The 20,392-nt window shown below is 39.3% G+C and overlaps 2 protein-coding genes and 1 long non-coding RNA gene across 9 annotated transcripts; all 3 read left to right on the top strand.

Moving 5' to 3' along the window:
- The first annotated feature begins 1,538 nt into the window (after positions 1–1,538).
- Positions 1,539–9,971, top strand: LOC111793962 (mediator of RNA polymerase II transcription subunit 15a-like). Of its 4 annotated transcripts, none has more exons than XM_023676052.1 (8): positions 1,539–1,588; positions 1,726–1,872; positions 4,970–5,081; positions 5,316–5,335; positions 5,551–5,700; positions 5,839–5,928; positions 9,280–9,391; positions 9,626–9,971. In XM_023676052.1, exons 2-8 carry the CDS (start codon positions 1,763–1,765, stop codon positions 9,734–9,736), a joined length of 705 nt encoding a protein of 234 aa, XP_023531820.1. In that variant the 5' UTR covers positions 1,539–1,588; positions 1,726–1,762; the 3' UTR covers positions 9,737–9,971. The 4 variants fall into 4 exon arrangements, with proteins under 4 accessions (XP_023531820.1, XP_023531822.1, XP_023531821.1 ...); XM_023676054.1 differs by lacking the exon at positions 1,539–1,588 and adding an exon at positions 2,874–3,002 and having other exon boundaries at positions 1,599–1,743; positions 9,630–9,740; XM_023676053.1 differs by lacking the exon at positions 1,539–1,588 and adding an exon at positions 2,874–3,002 and having other exon boundaries at positions 1,600–1,743; positions 5,316–5,336; positions 5,552–5,700.
- Positions 9,972–10,267: 296 nt separating this feature from the next.
- On the top strand, positions 10,268–11,144 carry LOC111793660. Its single transcript, XR_002814964.1, has 2 exons — positions 10,268–10,564; positions 10,799–11,144. It is a non-coding gene; the product is annotated as an uncharacterized LOC111793660 (long non-coding RNA).
- Positions 11,145–13,775: 2,631 nt separating this feature from the next.
- Positions 13,776–19,655, top strand: LOC111793245 (mediator of RNA polymerase II transcription subunit 15a-like). Of its 4 annotated transcripts, XM_023675037.1 has the most exons (5): positions 13,776–13,863; positions 13,999–14,066; positions 15,925–16,003; positions 19,145–19,256; positions 19,358–19,655. In XM_023675037.1, exons 2-5 carry the CDS (start codon positions 14,036–14,038, stop codon positions 19,466–19,468), a joined length of 333 nt encoding a protein of 110 aa, XP_023530805.1. In that variant the 5' UTR covers positions 13,776–13,863; positions 13,999–14,035; the 3' UTR covers positions 19,469–19,655. The 4 variants fall into 4 exon arrangements, with proteins under 4 accessions (XP_023530805.1, XP_023530804.1, XP_023530806.1 ...); XM_023675036.1 differs by lacking the exon at positions 13,776–13,863 and having other exon boundaries at positions 13,870–14,066; XM_023675038.1 differs by lacking the exons at positions 13,776–13,863; positions 13,999–14,066 and adding an exon at positions 15,634–15,721 and having other exon boundaries at positions 15,857–16,003.
- Positions 19,656–20,392: the final 737 nt, after the last annotated feature.

The raw sequence follows: 20,392 nt of genomic DNA, 5'->3' as shown, positions 1-20,392 counted from the left end.
TAATGAATTTAGCGTTTTGTAAACTTTCCATAATATGGAAGTCGAGAATAAAATTTTAAGGCGTTTGAATTGCTCGATAAAAGGTTATAGTTAAAAGGGCATTGGAAATAAATGGTGATGATGTGGACGAATAGGATAATAACATGTGATAATGTCGGGAAATTACACGTGTCAACATTTGGTTGGTACTCTCTCTCTCCAATTATTGTCGGCGCGTGAAAACTCATCTCCTCTGCTCGGTATACAACGTTTCTCTCCTCGATTTTGTCATGAAATTTAAAGATGGTGTTACACGAAAGAGCTAGGGATTGATTTCATGGTTTCGTGTGGATTGTAGCCTAAGTTATTATGAACGGTTTTATTGTCGGAGTTCAAGTCAGATAACTTCTTATTCGGCAGTCGTTTCTAGAGGTTTTTCAAGGCTCGATTTCTTTCCTTATTCTTCCTCTAGCTAAAGGAATTGTTTTGGAGAAACGTCTTTAAGTGCGTGGCCTTAATTTTGGAAACCGTTCATTAATTAGCAACTCACCATAAACGCATAATTTTTCGTTTTCTTGGGCACATTGTTATAGGACGTTTTAGCTCTCGATTTCTTTATCAAAATTACCCATCTCAATCTTCTTAAGTCAAAGGAACGCTCAAATTAAAAAAAAAAAAAAAAAAAAAAAAANCGATCCTTATCTCAAATTCGTCCCGAGATGACTTTTTTCAATTGGAACTTAAATCCCTAAAATTACTGACAAAATATTTACGGCTCAAATGTATGAATAGATCTAAAAATATTATTACTCAAATAAATAATACAGAGTTAAAATGAGAAATAGAATTGGGATGATTTTATATTCATTGATATTCACAACGTTTAAATAGAGAATACAAGATACCAACTAATACTTATCCATCAGGAAAATATAAATAACTAAATCTCGAAAATAAAATAAAATATATTATAAATAGGAAAATATTAGCGGATTACTCAGATATATTTTATAATTAATAAATAACTAAATCTTGAAAATAAAATAAAATATATTACAAATGGAAAAATATTAACGATTACTCTTATATATTCTATAATTAATATATTCTCTCAAATATTAATGAATAAATAACTAAATTTTGAAAATAAAATAAAATATATTACAAATAGTTATTCATATATTCTATAACTAATATATTATCTCAAATATTAATGGATAAATAATTAAATCTCGAGAATAAAATAAAATATATTACAAATAGAAAAATTAACTGATTACTTAGATATATTCTATAACTAATATATTCTCTCAAATATTAACTAATTATTCAGATATATTCTATAATTAATATATCTCCCGAATATTAAACAAATATCTGAAAAATAAAATATATTATAAATAGAAAAATATTAACGGATTATTAAGATATATTTTTTCATTAATATATTATTCAAAATATTAACTGGTTACGAATAAATTGACTAATTCAAACTAACGATAAAGACAAAAACATTCTTGCTCTTACCGACTGACTTCAATGTGACTACGACTCGACTAGGGCAGTTGCCCAATCCAACATTTGTTGACTGATTCAAAGATGTCGAGAGGTAATTTCTTAGAAATTCATAAGACAATAGTTGATGAACATTGAGGAGAGACCGAGGAACTTGGTCCCCAAGGTGTGAGGAGACGATCATTTATAAGGCTGTTACCGATTCACTCTCTCCTTTTGCTTTGTTATTAGGGTTTTGACGCAATTTAGATTGTTTCGGAACTTCTGAATGGATTCAAATCATTTGGGGCCTGCTCAAGGTGGAGAATCCGAAGTCGATGCCGGGGATTGGAGGTCTCAATTGCAGCCGGATTCTCGGCATCAAATTGTCGACAGAATGTATGATTTCTTGCTTCTTTCATGCATATTTGAGAAATTTGTTTGAGCTTTTGTAACTTCTTTTGTGTTCATAGTTCGCTGCTTAGATTAGTTACTATGGGATGGTTTTCTGAATTAAGCTATGAACAGCAAAATTTTGGAAGTATAGAATCATCTTCGACCTTATTCTACCATTTCTTAGATTTGTGTATAACTGATCGATGCGAACTGATTCCAAAACCTAGTTCTATAATATTATCTCCTTCATTTTTCCATTTCTGGTTTGAAGATATGGTAGGTTAGGTTTTGTGGAGGCGGTTCCTATTTGTTACTTCAGGTATTAGCCCCTTCTTTGAACATAAGAAGTATAAGTTATTTGAAGTAGTATGGATCCTATTGAATTTTCCTCGACTGATCTAAAGTCCCTTTCTTCAAAATGCCTAATTGTGAGATCCCACATTGGTTGAAGAGGGTGGAACGAAACATTCCTCCTTAAGGTGTGGAAACCTCTCCCTAGTAAACGTGTTTTAAAACTGCGAGACTGACGATGATACGTAATAGGCCAAAGCAGGCAATATCTGTTAGAGGTGGGCTTGGGATGTTACAAATGGTATCAGAATCAAACACCGGGAGGTATGCCAGCGAGGACGCTAGGCCCTCAAGGGGGGTGGATTGTGAGATCCCACAACATTCCTTATAAGGGTGTAGAAACGTCTCCCTAGAAGACACACTTTAAAACCGTGAGGCTGACGACAATACGTAACGGGCCTAAGCGGACAATATCTACTAGCGGTGGGCTTGAGCTGTTACAAATGGTATCAGAGTCAGACACTGGGCGGTGTGCCAGCGAAGACTCTAGGCCCTCAAGGGGGGTGGATTGTGAGATCCCATGTTGGTTGGAGAGGGGAACGAAACATTCTTCCTAAGGGTGTGGAGACCTCTCCCTAGTAGACGTGTTTTAAAACCGTGAGGCTGATAGCGATAAGGGGCCAAAGCGAACAATATCTGTTAGTGGNATTTAGATTGTTTCGGAACTTCTGAATGGATTCAAATCATTTGGGGCCTGCTCAAGGTGGAGAATCCGAAGTCGATGCCGGGGATTGGAGGTCTCAATTGCAGCCGGATTCTCGGCATCAAATTGTCGACAGAATGTATGATTTCTTGCTTCTTTCATGCATATTTGAGAAATTTGTTTGAGCTTTTGTAACTTCTTTTGTGTTCATAGTTCGCTGCTTAGATTAGTTACTATGGGATGGTTTTCTGAATTAAGCTATGAACAGCAAAATTTTGGAAGTATAGAATCATCTTCGACCTTATTCTACCATTTCTTAGATTTGTGTATAACTGATCGATGCGAACTGATTCCAAAACCTAGTTCTATAATATTATCTCCTTCATTTTTCCATTTCTGGTTTGAAGATATGGTAGGTTAGGTTTTGTGGAGGCGGTTCCTATTTGTTACTTCAGGTATTAGCCCCTTCTTTGAACATAAGAAGTATAAGTTATTTGAAGTAGTATGGATCCTATTGAATTTTCCTCGACTGATCTAAAGTCCCTTTCTTCAAAATGCCTAATTGTGAGATCCCACATTGGTTGAAGAGGGTGGAACGAAACATTCCTCCTTAAGGTGTGGAAACCTCTCCCTAGTAAACGTGTTTTAAAACTGCGAGACTGACGATGATACGTAATAGGCCAAAGCAGGCAATATCTGTTAGAGGTGGGCTTGGGATGTTACAAATGGTATCAGAATCAAACACCGGGAGGTATGCCAGCGAGGACGCTAGGCCCTCAAGGGGGGTGGATTGTGAGATCCCACAACATTCCTTATAAGGGTGTAGAAACGTCTCCCTAGAAGACACACTTTAAAACCGTGAGGCTGACGACAATACGTAACGGGCCTAAGCGGACAATATCTACTAGCGGTGGGCTTGAGCTGTTACAAATGGTATCAGAGTCAGACACTGGGCGGTGTGCCAGCGAAGACTCTAGGCCCTCAAGGGGGGTGGATTGTGAGATCCCATGTTGGTTGGAGAGGGGAACGAAACATTCTTCCTAAGGGTGTGGAGACCTCTCCCTAGTAGACGTGTTTTAAAACCGTGAGGCTGATAGCGATAAGGGGCCAAAGCGAACAATATCTGTTAGTGGTGAGCTTGGATTGTTACAAATGGTATCAGAGTCAGACATCGGGCGGTGTGCCAGCGAGGACGTTAGGCCCTCAAGGGGGTGGAATGTTAGATCCCACATTAGCTTGAGAGGGGAACGAAACGTTCCTAATAAGGGTGTAGAAACCTCTCCCTAGTAGACGCGTTTTAAAAGNGCCAAAGCAGGCAATATCTGTTAGAGGTGGGCTTGGGATGTTACAAATGGTATCAGAATCAAACACCGGGAGGTATGCCAGCGAGGACGCTAGGCCCTCAAGGGGGGTGGATTGTGAGATCCCACAACATTCCTTATAAGGGTGTAGAAACGTCTCCCTAGAAGACACACTTTAAAACCGTGAGGCTGACGACAATACGTAACGGGCCTAAGCGGACAATATCTACTAGCGGTGGGCTTGAGCTGTTACAAATGGTATCAGAGTCAGACACTGGGCGGTGTGCCAGCGAAGACTCTAGGCCCTCAAGGGGGGTGGATTGTGAGATCCCATGTTGGTTGGAGAGGGGAACGAAACATTCTTCCTAAGGGTGTGGAGACCTCTCCCTAGTAGACGTGTTTTAAAACCGTGAGGCTGATAGCGATAAGGGGCCAAAGCGAACAATATCTGTTAGTGGTGAGCTTGGATTGTTACAAATGGTATCAGAGTCAGACATCGGGCGGTGTGCCAGCGAGGACGTTAGGCCCTCAAGGGGGTGGAATGTTAGATCCCACATTAGCTTGAGAGGGGAACGAAACGTTCCTAATAAGGGTGTAGAAACCTCTCCCTAGTAGACGCGTTTTAAAAGAGCGAAACATAACGGACCAAAGCGGACAATATCTGCTAGTGGTGGGCTTAGACTGTTACACAAATATTTTGAATCATGAACGTGGATTACTGGGGTAGTTTTTCCTTCCTGAACAGCTTCCCATGCTTTTGTGTTTAATGAACTTGTCAGCCATCATCTTCTCCATTTTTATGTAGAATGGAGACATTGAAGAGGCTCCTTCCTGTTTCTGGTCCTGAGGGATTGAGTGAGATGAGGAAAATTGCTGTAAGGTTCGAGGAAAAGATTTATACTGCCGCTACTAGTGAGGTACTTCCTGCTCACTTGTTATAGTTCTCAAGGATTGTAAGAACAAACATTATCTTATTTATGTTTAGCCCATTTGCTATAACAATAAGATTCCAATTTGATTTGGTTCCTAAGATTTAGTTCTGTACTGAAAGATACTTTTGTATAAGAACTTGTTCATAAAGCCCTGATTTATTATGCTATGTAGTGTTGCACTAAATAAATACCAATTATATTTTGAACCTCTGATTTCAGTCAGAGTACCGAAGGAAAATANGTTGGAGAGGGGAACGAAACATTCCTTATAAGAGTGTAGAAACCTCTCCCTAGAAGACACGCTTTAAAAACGTGAGGCTTACGACAATACGTAACAGGCCAAAGCGGACAATATCTATTAGCGGTGAGCTTGGGCTGTTACAAATGGTATCAGAGTTCAGTCACTGGCCGGTGTGCCAGTGAGGACTCTAGGCCCTCAAGGGGGGGGGGGGANAACTGTGAAGATGCTTACTATGGAACCCAACTCTGAGACGACCACTGCATTACCACCAAAGTCTGCGCCCACGATCAACTGCCGAATTCGTTCGACCCGATTCACATCTCCGCCGCCGAATTCTGGCTTTCGTTCAGCCCTAAACAACGAGTAAACTCCATAACAGCCTTACTTTCCATCCTTGAAGGACTCTATTCAATCTCTCTTTTTGCTTTGTTATTGGGATTTTGACGCAGTTTTTTCTCGTGGGTTGTTTTGGAACTTTTGAATGGATTCGAATAATTGGAGGCCTGCTCAAGGTGGAGAACCCAGAGTCGATGCTGGGGATTGGAGGTCTCAATTGCAGCCGGATTCTCGGCATCAAATTGTCGACAGAATGTATGATTTCTTGCTTCTTTCATGCATATTTGAGAAATTTGTTTGAGCTTTTGTAACTTCTTTTGTGTTCATAGTTCGCTGCTTAGATTAGTTACTATGGGATGGTTTTCTGAATTAAGCTATGAACAGCAAAATTTTGGAAGTATAGAATCATCTTCGACCTTATTCTACCATTTCTTAGATTTGTGTATAACTGATCGATGCGAACTGATTCCAAAACCTAGTTCTATAATATTATCTCCTTCATTTTTCCATTTCTGGTTTGAAGATATGGTAGGTTAGGTTTTGTGGAGGCGGTTCCTATTTGTTACTTCAGGTATTAGCCCCTTCTTTGAACATAAGAAGTATAAGTTATTTGAAGTAGTATGGATCCTATTGAATTTTCCTCGACTGATCTAAAGTCCATTCCTTCAAAATGCCTAATTGTGAGATCCCACATTGGTGGAAGAGGGAACAAAACATTTCTCATTAAGATGTAGAAACCTCTCCCTAGTAGACGTGTTTTAAAACTGCGAGACTGACGACGATATGTAACGGGCTAAAGCGGACAATATCTGTTAGCGGTGGGCTTGAGATGTTACAAATGGTATCAGAATCAAACACTGGGAGGTATGCCAGCGAGGGTGCTAGGCCCTCAAGGGGGGTGGATTGTGAGATCCCACATTGGTTGGAGAGAGGAACGAAACACTCCTATAAGGGTGTAGAAACCTCTCCCTAAAAGACACGGTTTAAAACCGTGAGGCTGACGACAATACGTAACGGGCCATAGCGGACAATATCCCAGTGGTGAGCTTGGGCTGTTACAAATGGTATCAGAGTTAGACACTTGGCGGTGTGCCAGCGAGGACTCTAGGCCCTCAATAGGGGTGGATTGTGAGATCCTACATTAGTTGGAGAGGGGAACGAAACATTCCTTATAAGAGTGTAGAAACCTCTCCCTAGAAGACACGCTTTAAAAACGTGAGGCTTACGACAATACGTAACAGGCCAAAGCGGACAATATCTATTAGCGGTGAGCTTGGGCTGTTACAAATGGTATCAGAGTTCAGTCACTGGCCGGTGTGCCAGTGAGGACTCTAGGCCCTCAAGGGGGGGGGATTGTGAGATCCCACATTGGTTGGAGAGTGGAACGAAACATTCCTTAGAAGGGTGTAGGAACCTCTACCTAGAAGACACGCTTTAAAATCGTGAGGCTGACAACAATATGTAACGGGCCAAAGCGGACAATATCTACTAGTGGTGAGCTTGGGCTGTTACAAACGGTATCAAAGTCAGACACTGGGCGGTGTGTCAGCGAGGGCTCTAGGCCCTCAAGGGGGGTGGATTGTGAAATCCTACATTGGTTGGAGGGGGGAACGAAACATTCCTTAGAAGGGTGTAGAAACCTCTCCCTAGAAGACATACTTTAAAATCGTGAGGCTGATGACAATACATAACGGGCCAAAGCGGACAATATCTACTAGCGGTGAGCTTGGGCTGTTACAAATGGTATCAGAGTCAGACACTGGCCGGTGTGCTAGCGAGGACTCTAGGCCTTCAAGGTGGGTGAATTGTGAGGTCCCACATTGGTTGGAGAGGGGAACAAAACATTCTTCCTAAGGGTGTGGAGACCTCTCCCTAGTAGACGTGTTTTAAAACCGTGAGGCTGACAGCGATAGGAGGCCAAAGCGGACAATATATATTAGTGGTGAACTTGGACTATTACAAATGGTATTAGAGTCAGACATCTGGCGGTGTGCCAGCGAGGACGCTAGGCCCTCAAGGGGGTGGAATGTGAGATCCCACATTAGCTTGAGAGGGGAACGAAACGTTCCTCATAAGGGTGTAGAAACCTCTCCCTAGTAGACGCGTTTTAAAACNATAAGGGTGTAGAAACCTCTCCCTAAAAGACACGGTTTAAAACCGTGAGGCTGACGACAATACGTAACGGGCCATAGCGGACAATATCCCAGTGGTGAGCTTGGGCTGTTACAAATGGTATCAGAGTTAGACACTTGGCGGTGTGCCAGCGAGGACTCTAGGCCCTCAATAGGGGTGGATTGTGAGATCCTACATTAGTTGGAGAGGGGAACGAAACATTCCTTATAAGAGTGTAGAAACCTCTCCCTAGAAGACACGCTTTAAAAACGTGAGGCTTACGACAATACGTAACAGGCCAAAGCGGACAATATCTATTAGCGGTGAGCTTGGGCTGTTACAAATGGTATCAGAGTTCAGTCACTGGCCGGTGTGCCAGTGAGGACTCTAGGCCCTCAAGGNAAGACATGCTTTAAAACCGTGAGGCTGACGACAATACGTAACGGGCCAAAGCGGGCAATATCTACTAGTGGTGTGCTTGGACTGTTACAAATGGTATCAGAGTCGGACAATGGGTGGTGTGCCAGCGAGGACTCTAGGCCCTCAAGGGGGGTGGATTGTGAGATCCCACATTGGTTGGAGAGTGGAACGAAACATTCCTTAGAAGGGTGTAGGAACCTCTACCTAGAAGACACGCTTTAAAATCGTGAGGCTGACAACAATATGTAACGGGCCAAAGCGGACAATATCTACTAGTGGTGAGCTTGGGCTGTTACAAACGGTATCAAAGTCAGACACTGGGCGGTGTGTCAGCGAGGGCTCTAGGCCCTCAAGGGGGGTGGATTGTGAAATCCTACATTGGTTGGAGGGGGGAACGAAACATTCCTTAGAAGGGTGTAGAAACCTCTCCCTAGAAGACATACTTTAAAATCGTGAGGCTGATGACAATACATAACGGGCCAAAGCGGACAATATCTACTAGCGGTGAGCTTGGGCTGTTACAAATGGTATCAGAGTCAGACACTGGCCGGTGTGCTAGCGAGGACTCTAGGCCTTCAAGGTGGGTGAATTGTGAGGTCCCACATTGGTTGGAGAGGGGAACAAAACATTCTTCCTAAGGGTGTGGAGACCTCTCCCTAGTAGACGTGTTTTAAAACCGTGAGGCTGACAGCGATAGGAGGCCAAAGCGGACAATATATATTAGTGGTGAACTTGGACTATTACAAATGGTATTAGAGTCAGACATCTGGCGGTGTGCCAGCGAGGACGCTAGGCCCTCAAGGGGGTGGAATGTGAGATCCCACATTAGCTTGAGAGGGGAACGAAACGTTCCTCATAAGGGTGTAGAAACCTCTCCCTAGTAGACGCGTTTTAAAACAGCGAAACGTAACGGGACAAAGCGAACAATATCGGCTAGCGGTGGGCTTAGGCTATTACACTAATATTTTGAATCATGAACGTGGATTACTACGGTAGTTTTTCCTTCCTGAACAGCTTCCCATGCTTTTGTGTTTAATAACCTTGTCAGCCATCATCTTTTCCATTTTTATGTAGAATGGAGACATTGAAGAGGATCCTTCCTGTTTCTGGTCCCGAGGGATTGAGTGAGATGAGGAAAATTGCTGTAAGGTTCGAGGAAAAGATTTATACTGCCGCTACTAGTGAGGTACTTCCTGCTCACTTGTTATAGTTCTCAAGGATTTTAAGAACAAACATTATCTTATTTATGTTTAGCCCATTTGCTAGAACAATAAGATTCCAATTTGATTTGGTTCCTAAGATTTAGTTCTGTACTGATAGATACTTTTGTATAAGAACTTGTTCATAAAGCCCTGATTTATTATGCTATGTAGTGTTGCACTAAATAAATACCAATTATATTTTGAACCTCTGATTTCAGTCAGAGTACCGAAGGAAAATATATGTGAAGATGCTTCTTATGGAACCCAACTCTGAGACGACCACTGCATTACCATCAATGTCTGGGCCTATGGCTTCCGATCAACCTTAGAAACAGGCTGCAATTACTCTTCCACAACATCCAAAATAACACTGCTTCCTCTAATGTATTTACCAACTCTTAGAGGCCAATATACTTCATTGGCTAATAAGGTGAATGAGTCTACAGTTTGAACGTGTTAGTGTTGGAATGAGATATTGTATGATAATTGAAACTGTTCTGAATCTTGAATGTTCATGAGATTGTTTTGAATGAAATATTGTATGACAATTGAAACTGTTCTTAATCTTGAATGTTCATGATATTGTTTTAAATGAGATATTATATGATCATTGAAATTGTTTTTAATCTTGAATGTTGATGATATTGTTTTGAATGAAATATTATATGATAATTGAAATTGTTCTTAATCTTGAATGTCCATGATATTGTTTTGAATGAGATATTATATGATCATTGAAACTGTTCTTAATCTTGAATGTTCATGATATTGTTTTGTTTTGAATGAGATATTATGTGATAATTGAAACTGTTCTTAATCTTGAATGTTCATGATATTGTTTTGANTCCCTAGTAGACGCGTTTTAAAACAGCGAAACGTAACGGGACAAAGCGAACAATATCGGCTAGCGGTGGGCTTAGGCTATTACACTAATATTTTGAATCATGAACGTGGATTACTACGGTAGTTTTTCCTTCCTGAACAGCTTCCCATGCTTTTGTGTTTAATAACCTTGTCAGCCATCATCTTTTCCATTTTTATGTAGAATGGAGACATTGAAGAGGATCCTTCCTGTTTCTGGTCCCGAGGGATTGAGTGAGATGAGGAAAATTGCTGTAAGGTTCGAGGAAAAGATTTATACTGCCGCTACTAGTGAGGTACTTCCTGCTCACTTGTTATAGTTCTCAAGGATTTTAAGAACAAACATTATCTTATTTATGTTTAGCCCATTTGCTAGAACAATAAGATTCCAATTTGATTTGGTTCCTAAGATTTAGTTCTGTACTGATAGATACTTTTGTATAAGAACTTGTTCATAAAGCCCTGATTTATTATGCTATGTAGTGTTGCACTAAATAAATACCAATTATATTTTGAACCTCTGATTTCAGTCAGAGTACCGAAGGAAAATATATGTGAAGATGCTTCTTATGGAACCCAACTCTGAGACGACCACTGCATTACCATCAATGTCTGGGCCTATGGCTTCCGATCAACCTTAGAAACAGGCTGCAATTACTCTTCCACAACATCCAAAATAACACTGCTTCCTCTAATGTATTTACCAACTCTTAGAGGCCAATATACTTCATTGGCTAATAAGGTGAATGAGTCTACAGTTTGAACGTGTTAGTGTTGGAATGAGATATTGTATGATAATTGAAACTGTTCTGAATCTTGAATGTTCATGAGATTGTTTTGAATGAAATATTGTATGACAATTGAAACTGTTCTTAATCTTGAATGTTCATGATATTGTTTTAAATGAGATATTATATGATCATTGAAATTGTTTTTAATCTTGAATGTTGATGATATTGTTTTGAATGAAATATTATATGATAATTGAAATTGTTCTTAATCTTGAATGTCCATGATATTGTTTTGAATGAGATATTATATGATCATTGAAACTGTTCTTAATCTTGAATGTTCATGATATTGTTTTGTTTTGAATGAGATATTATGTGATAATTGAAACTGTTCTTAATCTTGAATGTTCATGATATTGTTTTGAATGAGATATTATCTGATAATTGAAACGGTTTTGAATCTTGTATGTTCATGATATTGTTGTGATAGTTTTTCATGTTCGTATCACTAAATGAAACTGATTCGAAATTTCACGCATATTTGTGACTTATCGGTGACAATAACACGAAAATGGACTTAGAGTGATGTTGTGTGAGTGAAGAGTAGACTCGTGGTGGCCGAAAATCAAGCAGAGACGTCAGAAGGAAAAAGAATCGATCGAAGATTAGGGTTGCGATTAGCGTGACAGTCGGGTGAAGAAGAAACGACCCGTGGACTCGGGTTTGGACTCGGGGCACACCATCTGCAGCCACTGACTTCGTGTAGCCAACGACGACAGGTAAGCTAGGCCCACTTAATGCTACGCATATGGCCTATGAGACGCACCTTGCAACCCACAAAACTCGCGCGATCTGCACTCCCGAGCAACCTGACCCGAAGTCTGTGCCTCAACCCGACTAATGACTCGCGCTTCTCAGCCCCACACGTGTCTTGTCTCCAGTTGCGGCTCGTTCAGCATTGCACTCCTCGACTCGGCTCTGGCGCTGCTCCGTGGCGTAAACGGCTCGGGTTTGTGTATTTCAACATGCAATATAATCTAAACTTAGCCCTACAGATAAAGAATCACTTCAAGGGAAAGTAAAATTCAGATTAACTTGTTGATCAAATATCTCAAGACAATAATACTTGTTTGAGATTCGAATCACTCCACAAACAAGATTGATCTCGAGCTTGAATAATTCTATATGCAACCTAAACTACATAGAATTGCAAAGAAACAACATTGGCTAAAGGAAAGCACAAATGCTCATTTACTGTATTTTAAAAGTCTATTTTACAACTCTAACATACATGGCATTATATAGGCTCAAAATAAAAACTCTTTAACCTTCCACGGGGCTTTCCAAGAGATGTAACTTTCATACTTTATGACCACAATTAGACCATAATTAGTCACCAGGTAAATAAACCTTAAAATACACTAAAAATACAATAACTCTAGATTATCAACATTTAAGAATAAATGAAGCCCCATCTTGAAGTCTTTGTTGCATAAATGAAGCTTGATTATTCTTAACGTGACATTAATGTTGCATGATAAGATGCCTTGGTTCATATCGATTCCTGTTTCCTCAATTTAAGTTGAATTAAGTTAGGAGTTGGATTTACGAAAAGAATTAGGTAAATATTTCTAATAGGTTGAAGCGCCTTCGAATAAGTTGAAACGAACTTCGAGGGACGAAGTCAAACCAATTCAGAAATTAGATAGAGTTTCGGTTAAAGCCAACCAAGTAAGTGGCTCTACTATCAGTATGGTTGGAAGAGTTGCTTTATATATGATGACACGTGCCTAGTGGCCATGTATGTGTCATATGTTTGATGATATAATATGTTTTGCTACATGATATGCCCAGATATGCCAATTAATATTAGAACGTAAATGAATTTCGTATTATGCCTCGATGAATTATGATATGCTATGAAATGCCATTATACGCTGTGATATGATTATACTAGGTCATGATATGTTACGACATGCTATGACATGTTTTGAGACAAGAAGATTTATGATCGACAACCCTTAAGATATGTTTCAAAGATTATGCTATAAATGAAATGATTTTGTAAGGGCTGTCTTGCACGATTTGTTTGCAATGAAAAATGTTGGGACCTCATGCATAAATGTATGTTCACAAACGTAGGGATATTTTCTCTTATGAAGAGTACGAATGCGTACGTTATGAAAAGGAAAATGATCATCATGTTTATCATGATGCTACGACGGTCGCTATTGAATGTTGCAATGTTGCCTTCTAACTTGGGCTGTCTTTAGGATGGTTGATGGCTCGACCGCGCACGACCTTTTGGGCTTGGCTTCGAATGATGATTTTGAACCCCCGCTTGCGGTGGGTGTGAATAGTCGATCGAAGTCCAAGCTCGTTTTAGCGTACGACGCATGAGTGGTGATTTGGTTGCTTGGGTCTATAGGCTTGATGCTCGGGCATCAAACTGTAGGCGACATCTCCTCCTCATTGGTGTGTCCCAAAGTATTTTGAGTGACCGTAGTCCATTTGGGGGTCCGACAATAACACCAGAGAAGCTAGCTCGACCAACACTAGAATTTATGTTTGAATTTTGGGCATTGGATGGGATGAGGTGTGCCTCCTTTAGAACATATTCAAATTTGGTGAAGATCCAACGATTGAAAATGAAGATACGGTAGATTTTCTGATTTGTACTATTTCCGTAATAATCTCAAAGTTCAAGGGTATTTTGGTAATTTCAAAGGTCTAAAATTACTTCTTAGGGTATTGAAAATAACTTGCTATAAGAGTGTCTTAAGATTGGACTCCAATGTGACTACGACTGGACTAGGTCAGTTGCCCAATCCAACATTTGTTGACTGATTCAAAGATTTCAAGAGGTAATTTCTTAGAAATTCATCAGAAAATTTGATGAACATTGAGGAGAAACCGAGTAACTTGGTACCCAAGGTGTGAGGAGACAATCATTTATAAGGCTGTTCCCGATTCACTCTCTCCTTTTGCTTTGTTATTAGGGTTTTGACGCAGTTTAGATTGTTTCGAAACTTTTGAATGGATTCAAATCATTTGGGGCCTGCTCAAGGTGGAGAATNAACATTGGCTAAAGGAAAGCACAAATGCTCATTTACTGTATTTTAAAAGTCTATTTTACAACTCTAACATACATGGCATTATATAGGCTCAAAATAAAAACTCTTTAACCTTCCACGGGGCTTTCCAAGAGATGTAACTTTCATACTTTATGACCACAATTAGACCATAATTAGTCACCAGGTAAATAAACCTTAAAATACACTAAAAATACAATAACTCTAGATTATCAACATTTAAGAATAAATGAAGCCCCATCTTGAAGTCTTTGTTGCATAAATGAAGCTTGATTATTCTTAACGTGACATTAATGTTGCATGATAAGATGCCTTGGTTCATATCGATTCCTGTTTCCTCAATTTAAGTTGAATTAAGTTAGGAGTTGGATTTACGAAAAGAATTAGGTAAATATTTCTAATAGGTTGAAGCGCCTTCGAATAAGTTGAAACGAACTTCGAGGGACGAAGTCAAACCAATTCAGAAATTAGATAGAGTTTCGGTTAAAGCCAACCAAGTAAGTGGCTCTACTATCAGTATGGTTGGAAGAGTTGCTTTATATATGATGACACGTGCCTAGTGGCCATGTATGTGTCATATGTTTGATGATATAATATGTTTTGCTACATGATATGCCCAGATATGCCAATTAATATTAGAACGTAAATGAATTTCGTATTATGCCTCGATGAATTATGATATGCTATGAAATGCCATTATACGCTGTGATATGATTATACTAGGTCATGATATGTTACGACATGCTATGACATGTTTTGAGACAAGAAGATTTATGATCGACAACCCTTAAGATATGTTTCAAAGATTATGCTATAAATGAAATGATTTTGTAAGGGCTGTCTTGCACGATTTGTTTGCAATGAAAAATGTTGGGACCTCATGCATAAATGTATGTTCACAAACGTAGGGATATTTTCTCTTATGAAGAGTACGAATGCGTACGTTATGAAAAGGAAAATGATCATCATGTTTATCATGATGCTACGACGGTCGCTATTGAATGTTGCAATGTTGCCTTCTAACTTGGGCTGTCTTTAGGATGGTTGATGGCTCGACCGCGCACGACCTTTTGGGCTTGGCTTCGAATGATGATTTTGAACCCCCGCTTGCGGTGGGTGTGAATAGTCGATCGAAGTCCAAGCTCGTTTTAGCGTACGACGCATGAGTGGTGATTTGGTTGCTTGGGTCTATAGGCTTGATGCTCGGGCATCAAACTGTAGGCGACATCTCCTCCTCATTGGTGTGTCCCAAAGTATTTTGAGTGACCGTAGTCCATTTGGGGGTCCGACAATAACACCAGAGAAGCTAGCTCGACCAACACTAGAATTTATGTTTGAATTTTGGGCATTGGATGGGATGAGGTGTGCCTCCTTTAGAACATATTCAAATTTGGTGAAGATCCAACGATTGAAAATGAAGATACGGTAGATTTTCTGATTTGTACTATTTCCGTAATAATCTCAAAGTTCAAGGGTATTTTGGTAATTTCAAAGGTCTAAAATTACTTCTTAGGGTATTGAAAATAACTTGCTATAAGAGTGTCTTAAGATTGGACTCCAATGTGACTACGACTGGACTAGGTCAGTTGCCCAATCCAACATTTGTTGACTGATTCAAAGATTTCAAGAGGTAATTTCTTAGAAATTCATCAGAAAATTTGATGAACATTGAGGAGAAACCGAGTAACTTGGTACCCAAGGTGTGAGGAGACAATCATTTATAAGGCTGTTCCCGATTCACTCTCTCCTTTTGCTTTGTTATTAGGGTTTTGACGCAGTTTAGATTGTTTCGAAACTTTTGAATGGATTCAAATCATTTGGGGCCTGCTCAAGGTGGAGAATCCGAAGTCGATGCTGGGGATTGGAGGTCTCAATTGCAGCCGGAATCTCGGCATCGAATTGTCGACAAGATGTATGATTACTTTCTTCTTTCATGCCATTAATACCCTATTTGAGAAATTTGTTTGCGTTTTTGTAACTTTTTGATTCATAGTTCGCTGCTTAGATTAGTTACTAGGGGATGGTTTTCTGAATTAAGCTATGAACGGCAAAACCTTATCCTACTTTTTCTTAGATTTGTGTTGAACTGATGGATGGGAATTGATTCCAAAACCTCGTTGAAGATTGTTGGGAGGGAATTCCATGTTGGTTAATTAAGAGGATGATTGTAAGAAATATTATCTTCATTGGTATGAGGCCTTTTGGAAAACCAAAAGAAAAGCCACGAGAGGTTATGCTCAAAGTGGAAACTATCATATCATTGTAAAGAGTCGTGATTCCTAACATGGTATCAAAGTCATGCACTTAACTTAGCAATGTTAATAGAATCTTCAATTGTCGAACAAATTGTAAGCCTGGAAGGTATAGTCAAAAGTGCTCAAGAGAAAGGAGTCGAGCCTCGTTTAAGGGGCAAATGTTTGACAGCCACATAGACCTCAAAGAAGGCTCTATGGTGTAGTTTGTTCGAGGAAAGGATTGTTGAGAATTGTTGGGAGAGTCGTGGTTCCTAACCAATTTGTTAAAATTATCCCCGTTCATTTTTCCATTTCTGGTTTGAAGATATGGTAGGTTAGATTTTGTGGAGGCAGTTCCTATTTGTTTCTTCAGGTATTATGGTAGGTTAGATTTTGTGGAGGCGGTTCCTATTTGTTGCTTCAGGTATCACCCCCTTCATCGAACATAAGAAGTATAAGTTATTTGAAGCAGTATGGATCCTATTGAATTTTCCTCAACTATTCTAAATTCCATTCCTTTAGAATGCTCTTATATTAGTTGAAAATGCTCCTATATTAGTTGGAGAAGGGAACAAAACATTTCTCGTAAGGGTGTGAAAACGTTTCCTTAGTAGACGTGTTTTAGAACTGTGAGGTTGACGACGATACGAAACAGGCCAAAGTGGACAATATTTGTNAAGTCCAAGCTCGTTTTAGCGTACGACGCATGAGTGGTGATTTGGTTGCTTGGGTCTATAGGCTTGATGCTCGGGCATCAAACTGTAGGCGACATCTCCTCCTCATTGGTGTGTCCCAAAGTATTTTGAGTGACCGTAGTCCATTTGGGGGTCCGACAATAACACCAGAGAAGCTAGCTCGACCAACACTAGAATTTATGTTTGAATTTTGGGCATTGGATGGGATGAGGTGTGCCTCCTTTAGAACATATTCAAATTTGGTGAAGATCCAACGATTGAAAATGAAGATACGGTAGATTTTCTGATTTGTACTATTTCCGTAATAATCTCAAAGTTCAAGGGTATTTTGGTAATTTCAAAGGTCTAAAATTACTTCTTAGGGTATTGAAAATAACTTGCTATAAGAGTGTCTTAAGATTGGACTCCAATGTGACTACGACTGGACTAGGTCAGTTGCCCAATCCAACATTTGTTGACTGATTCAAAGATTTCAAGAGGTAATTTCTTAGAAATTCATCAGAAAATTTGATGAACATTGAGGAGAAACCGAGTAACTTGGTACCCAAGGTGTGAGGAGACAATCATTTATAAGGCTGTTCCCGATTCACTCTCTCCTTTTGCTTTGTTATTAGGGTTTTGACGCAGTTTAGATTGTTTCGAAACTTTTGAATGGATTCAAATCATTTGGGGCCTGCTCAAGGTGGAGAATCCGAAGTCGATGCTGGGGATTGGAGGTCTCAATTGCAGCCGGAATCTCGGCATCGAATTGTCGACAAGATGTATGATTACTTTCTTCTTTCATGCCATTAATACCCTATTTGAGAAATTTGTTTGCGTTTTTGTAACTTTTTGATTCATAGTTCGCTGCTTAGATTAGTTACTAGGGGATGGTTTTCTGAATTAAGCTATGAACGGCAAAACCTTATCCTACTTTTTCTTAGATTTGTGTTGAACTGATGGATGGGAATTGATTCCAAAACCTCGTTGAAGATTGTTGGGAGGGAATTCCATGTTGGTTAATTAAGAGGATGATTGTAAGAAATATTATCTTCATTGGTATGAGGCCTTTTGGAAAACCAAAAGAAAAGCCACGAGAGGTTATGCTCAAAGTGGAAACTATCATATCATTGTAAAGAGTCGTGATTCCTAACATGGTATCAAAGTCATGCACTTAACTTAGCAATGTTAATAGAATCTTCAATTGTCGAACAAATTGTAAGCCTGGAAGGTATAGTCAAAAGTGCTCAAGAGAAAGGAGTCGAGCCTCGTTTAAGGGGCAAATGTTTGACAGCCACATAGACCTCAAAGAAGGCTCTATGGTGTAGTTTGTTCGAGGAAAGGATTGTTGAGAATTGTTGGGAGAGTCGTGGTTCCTAACCAATTTGTTAAAATTATCCCCGTTCATTTTTCCATTTCTGGTTTGAAGATATGGTAGGTTAGATTTTGTGGAGGCAGTTCCTATTTGTTTCTTCAGGTATTATGGTAGGTTAGATTTTGTGGAGGCGGTTCCTATTTGTTGCTTCAGGTATCACCCCCTTCATCGAACATAAGAAGTATAAGTTATTTGAAGCAGTATGGATCCTATTGAATTTTCCTCAACTATTCTAAATTCCATTCCTTTAGAATGCTCTTATATTAGTTGAAAATGCTCCTATATTAGTTGGAGAAGGGAACAAAACATTTCTCGTAAGGGTGTGAAAACGTTTCCTTAGTAGACGTGTTTTAGAACTGTGAGGTTGACGACGATACGAAACAGGCCAAAGTGGACAATATTTGTTAGTAGCGAGCTTAGACTGTTACAAATGGTATCAGAGTCAGACATCGAAAGATGTGCCAGCGAAGACGCTAGGCTCTCAAAGGGGTGGATTGTGAGATCCCACGTTGGTTGGAGAGGGGAATGAAACATTCTTCATAAGAGTGTGGAAACCTCTCCCTAGTAGATGCGTTTTAAAACTGTGAGGCTGACAGTAATATGTAACGGACCAAAGTGGACAATATCTGCTAGCGGTAAGCTTAAGCTGTTACACTAATATTTTGAATCATGGACGTGGGTTACAGCTATAGTGTTTCGCTCCCAAACAGCTTCCTGTGCTTTTGCATTTAATAAACTTGTCAGCCACCATCTTTTCCATTTTTATGTAGAATTGAGACATTGAAGAGGCACCTTCCTGTTTCGGGTCCTGAGGGGTTGAGTGAGGTGAGGAAAATTGCTGTAAGGTTCGAGGAAAAGGTTCACACTGTCGCTACCAGTCAGGTACTTGCTGCTCTCACTTGTATGAAGCCCTGATCTATTATGCTATCTACTAAATACAACACTGAGTACTCACCATTTCTATTTTGAACCTCTGATTTCAGTCAGATTACCTAAGGAAAATATCTCTGAGGATGCTTACTATGGAAACCAAGCCTGGGACGACCCCTGCATTACCATCAATGTCTGGGCCTATGGCTTCCAATCAACCTTAGCCACGCCTGCAATGACTCTCCCAGAATATCCAAAATAACACTGCTCCTTCTAATGTATTTACCAACTCTGTGAGGCCAATAATGTAAATATACTTTATTCGCTATTAAGGTAAACACTCTACTATTATTAGAACGTTTCAGTGCTTGGAATGAGATATTTATATGATAATTGAAACTCTTCTGCCTCTTTTAAGTGTTCATGAGATTGGTTTGAATGAGATATCATATCATAATTAAAATTGTTCTGAATCTTGAGTGTTCATGAGACTGGTTTGAATTGAAACTGTTCTGAATCTTGAGTGTTCACGAGATTGGTTTGAATGAGATATTATATGATAATTGAAACTGTTTTGAATCTTGAGTGTTCATATTAGATGATGATTGAAACTGTTCTGAATCTTGAATGTTCATGAGATTGGTTTGAATGAGATATTACATGATAATTGAAGCGGTTCTGAATCTTGAATGTTCATGAGATTGTTTTGAATGAGATATGATATGATAATTGAAATTGTTTTGAATCTTGAATGTTTATGAGATTGTTTTGAATGAGATGTTATATGATAATTGAAACGGATATGAATCTTGAATGTTCATGATATTGTTGTGATAGTTTTTCATGTTGGTATCACTAAATAAAAATGTTTCGGAATCTCACGCATATTTGTGACTTCATTAAACGCTATGTTTACAAAGGTTATGTGTAACTGCAGCAGAAAAAAGAAAAAAAAAGAATGATGAATGATGNCTTTTGTTGGTCCCTTTTTCCTTCTCGAACACCTTGAAATTCTTTCTCGGAGAAATTAAAATTTCGAGAAATTCCTTAAAATTTGAAAAAATGTGCTTACTTTTTCCGTGCCTAAAATTACTTCTTATGAGGATGAAAATAACTCATTTAAGACTCTTGTTCTCGTTTGAATGTCT

Source organism: Cucurbita pepo, chromosome LG04, assembly GCF_002806865.2.
Source record: "Cucurbita pepo subsp. pepo cultivar mu-cu-16 chromosome LG04, ASM280686v2, whole genome shotgun sequence".
Taxonomy (NCBI): Eukaryota; Viridiplantae; Streptophyta; class Magnoliopsida; order Cucurbitales; family Cucurbitaceae; genus Cucurbita; species Cucurbita pepo.
The sequence above is the reverse complement of the archived record's forward strand: the minus strand, read 5'-3'. Positions and strand labels throughout refer to the sequence as shown.

Coding starts and splice junctions, on each gene's coding strand:
- LOC111793962 (XM_023676052.1), top strand. CDS start 1,763: ATGGATTCAAATCATTTGGGGCCTGCTCAAGGTGGAGAATCCGAAGTC. Junction 1,873..4,969: donor CATCAAATTGTCGACAGAAT/GTATGATTTCTT, acceptor ATTTTTATGTAG/AATGGAGACATTGAAGAGGC. Junction 5,929..9,279: donor CATCAAATTGTCGACAGAAT/GTATGATTTCTT, acceptor ATTTTTATGTAG/AATGGAGACATTGAAGAGGA.
- LOC111793245 (XM_023675037.1), top strand. CDS start 14,036: ATGGATTCAAATCATTTGGGGCCTGCTCAAG. Junction 16,004..19,144: donor CATCGAATTGTCGACAAGAT/GTATGATTACTT, acceptor ATTTTTATGTAG/AATTGAGACATTGAAGAGGC. Junction 19,257..19,357: donor ACACTGTCGCTACCAGTCAG/GTACTTGCTGCT, acceptor CTCTGATTTCAG/TCAGATTACCTAAGGAAAAT.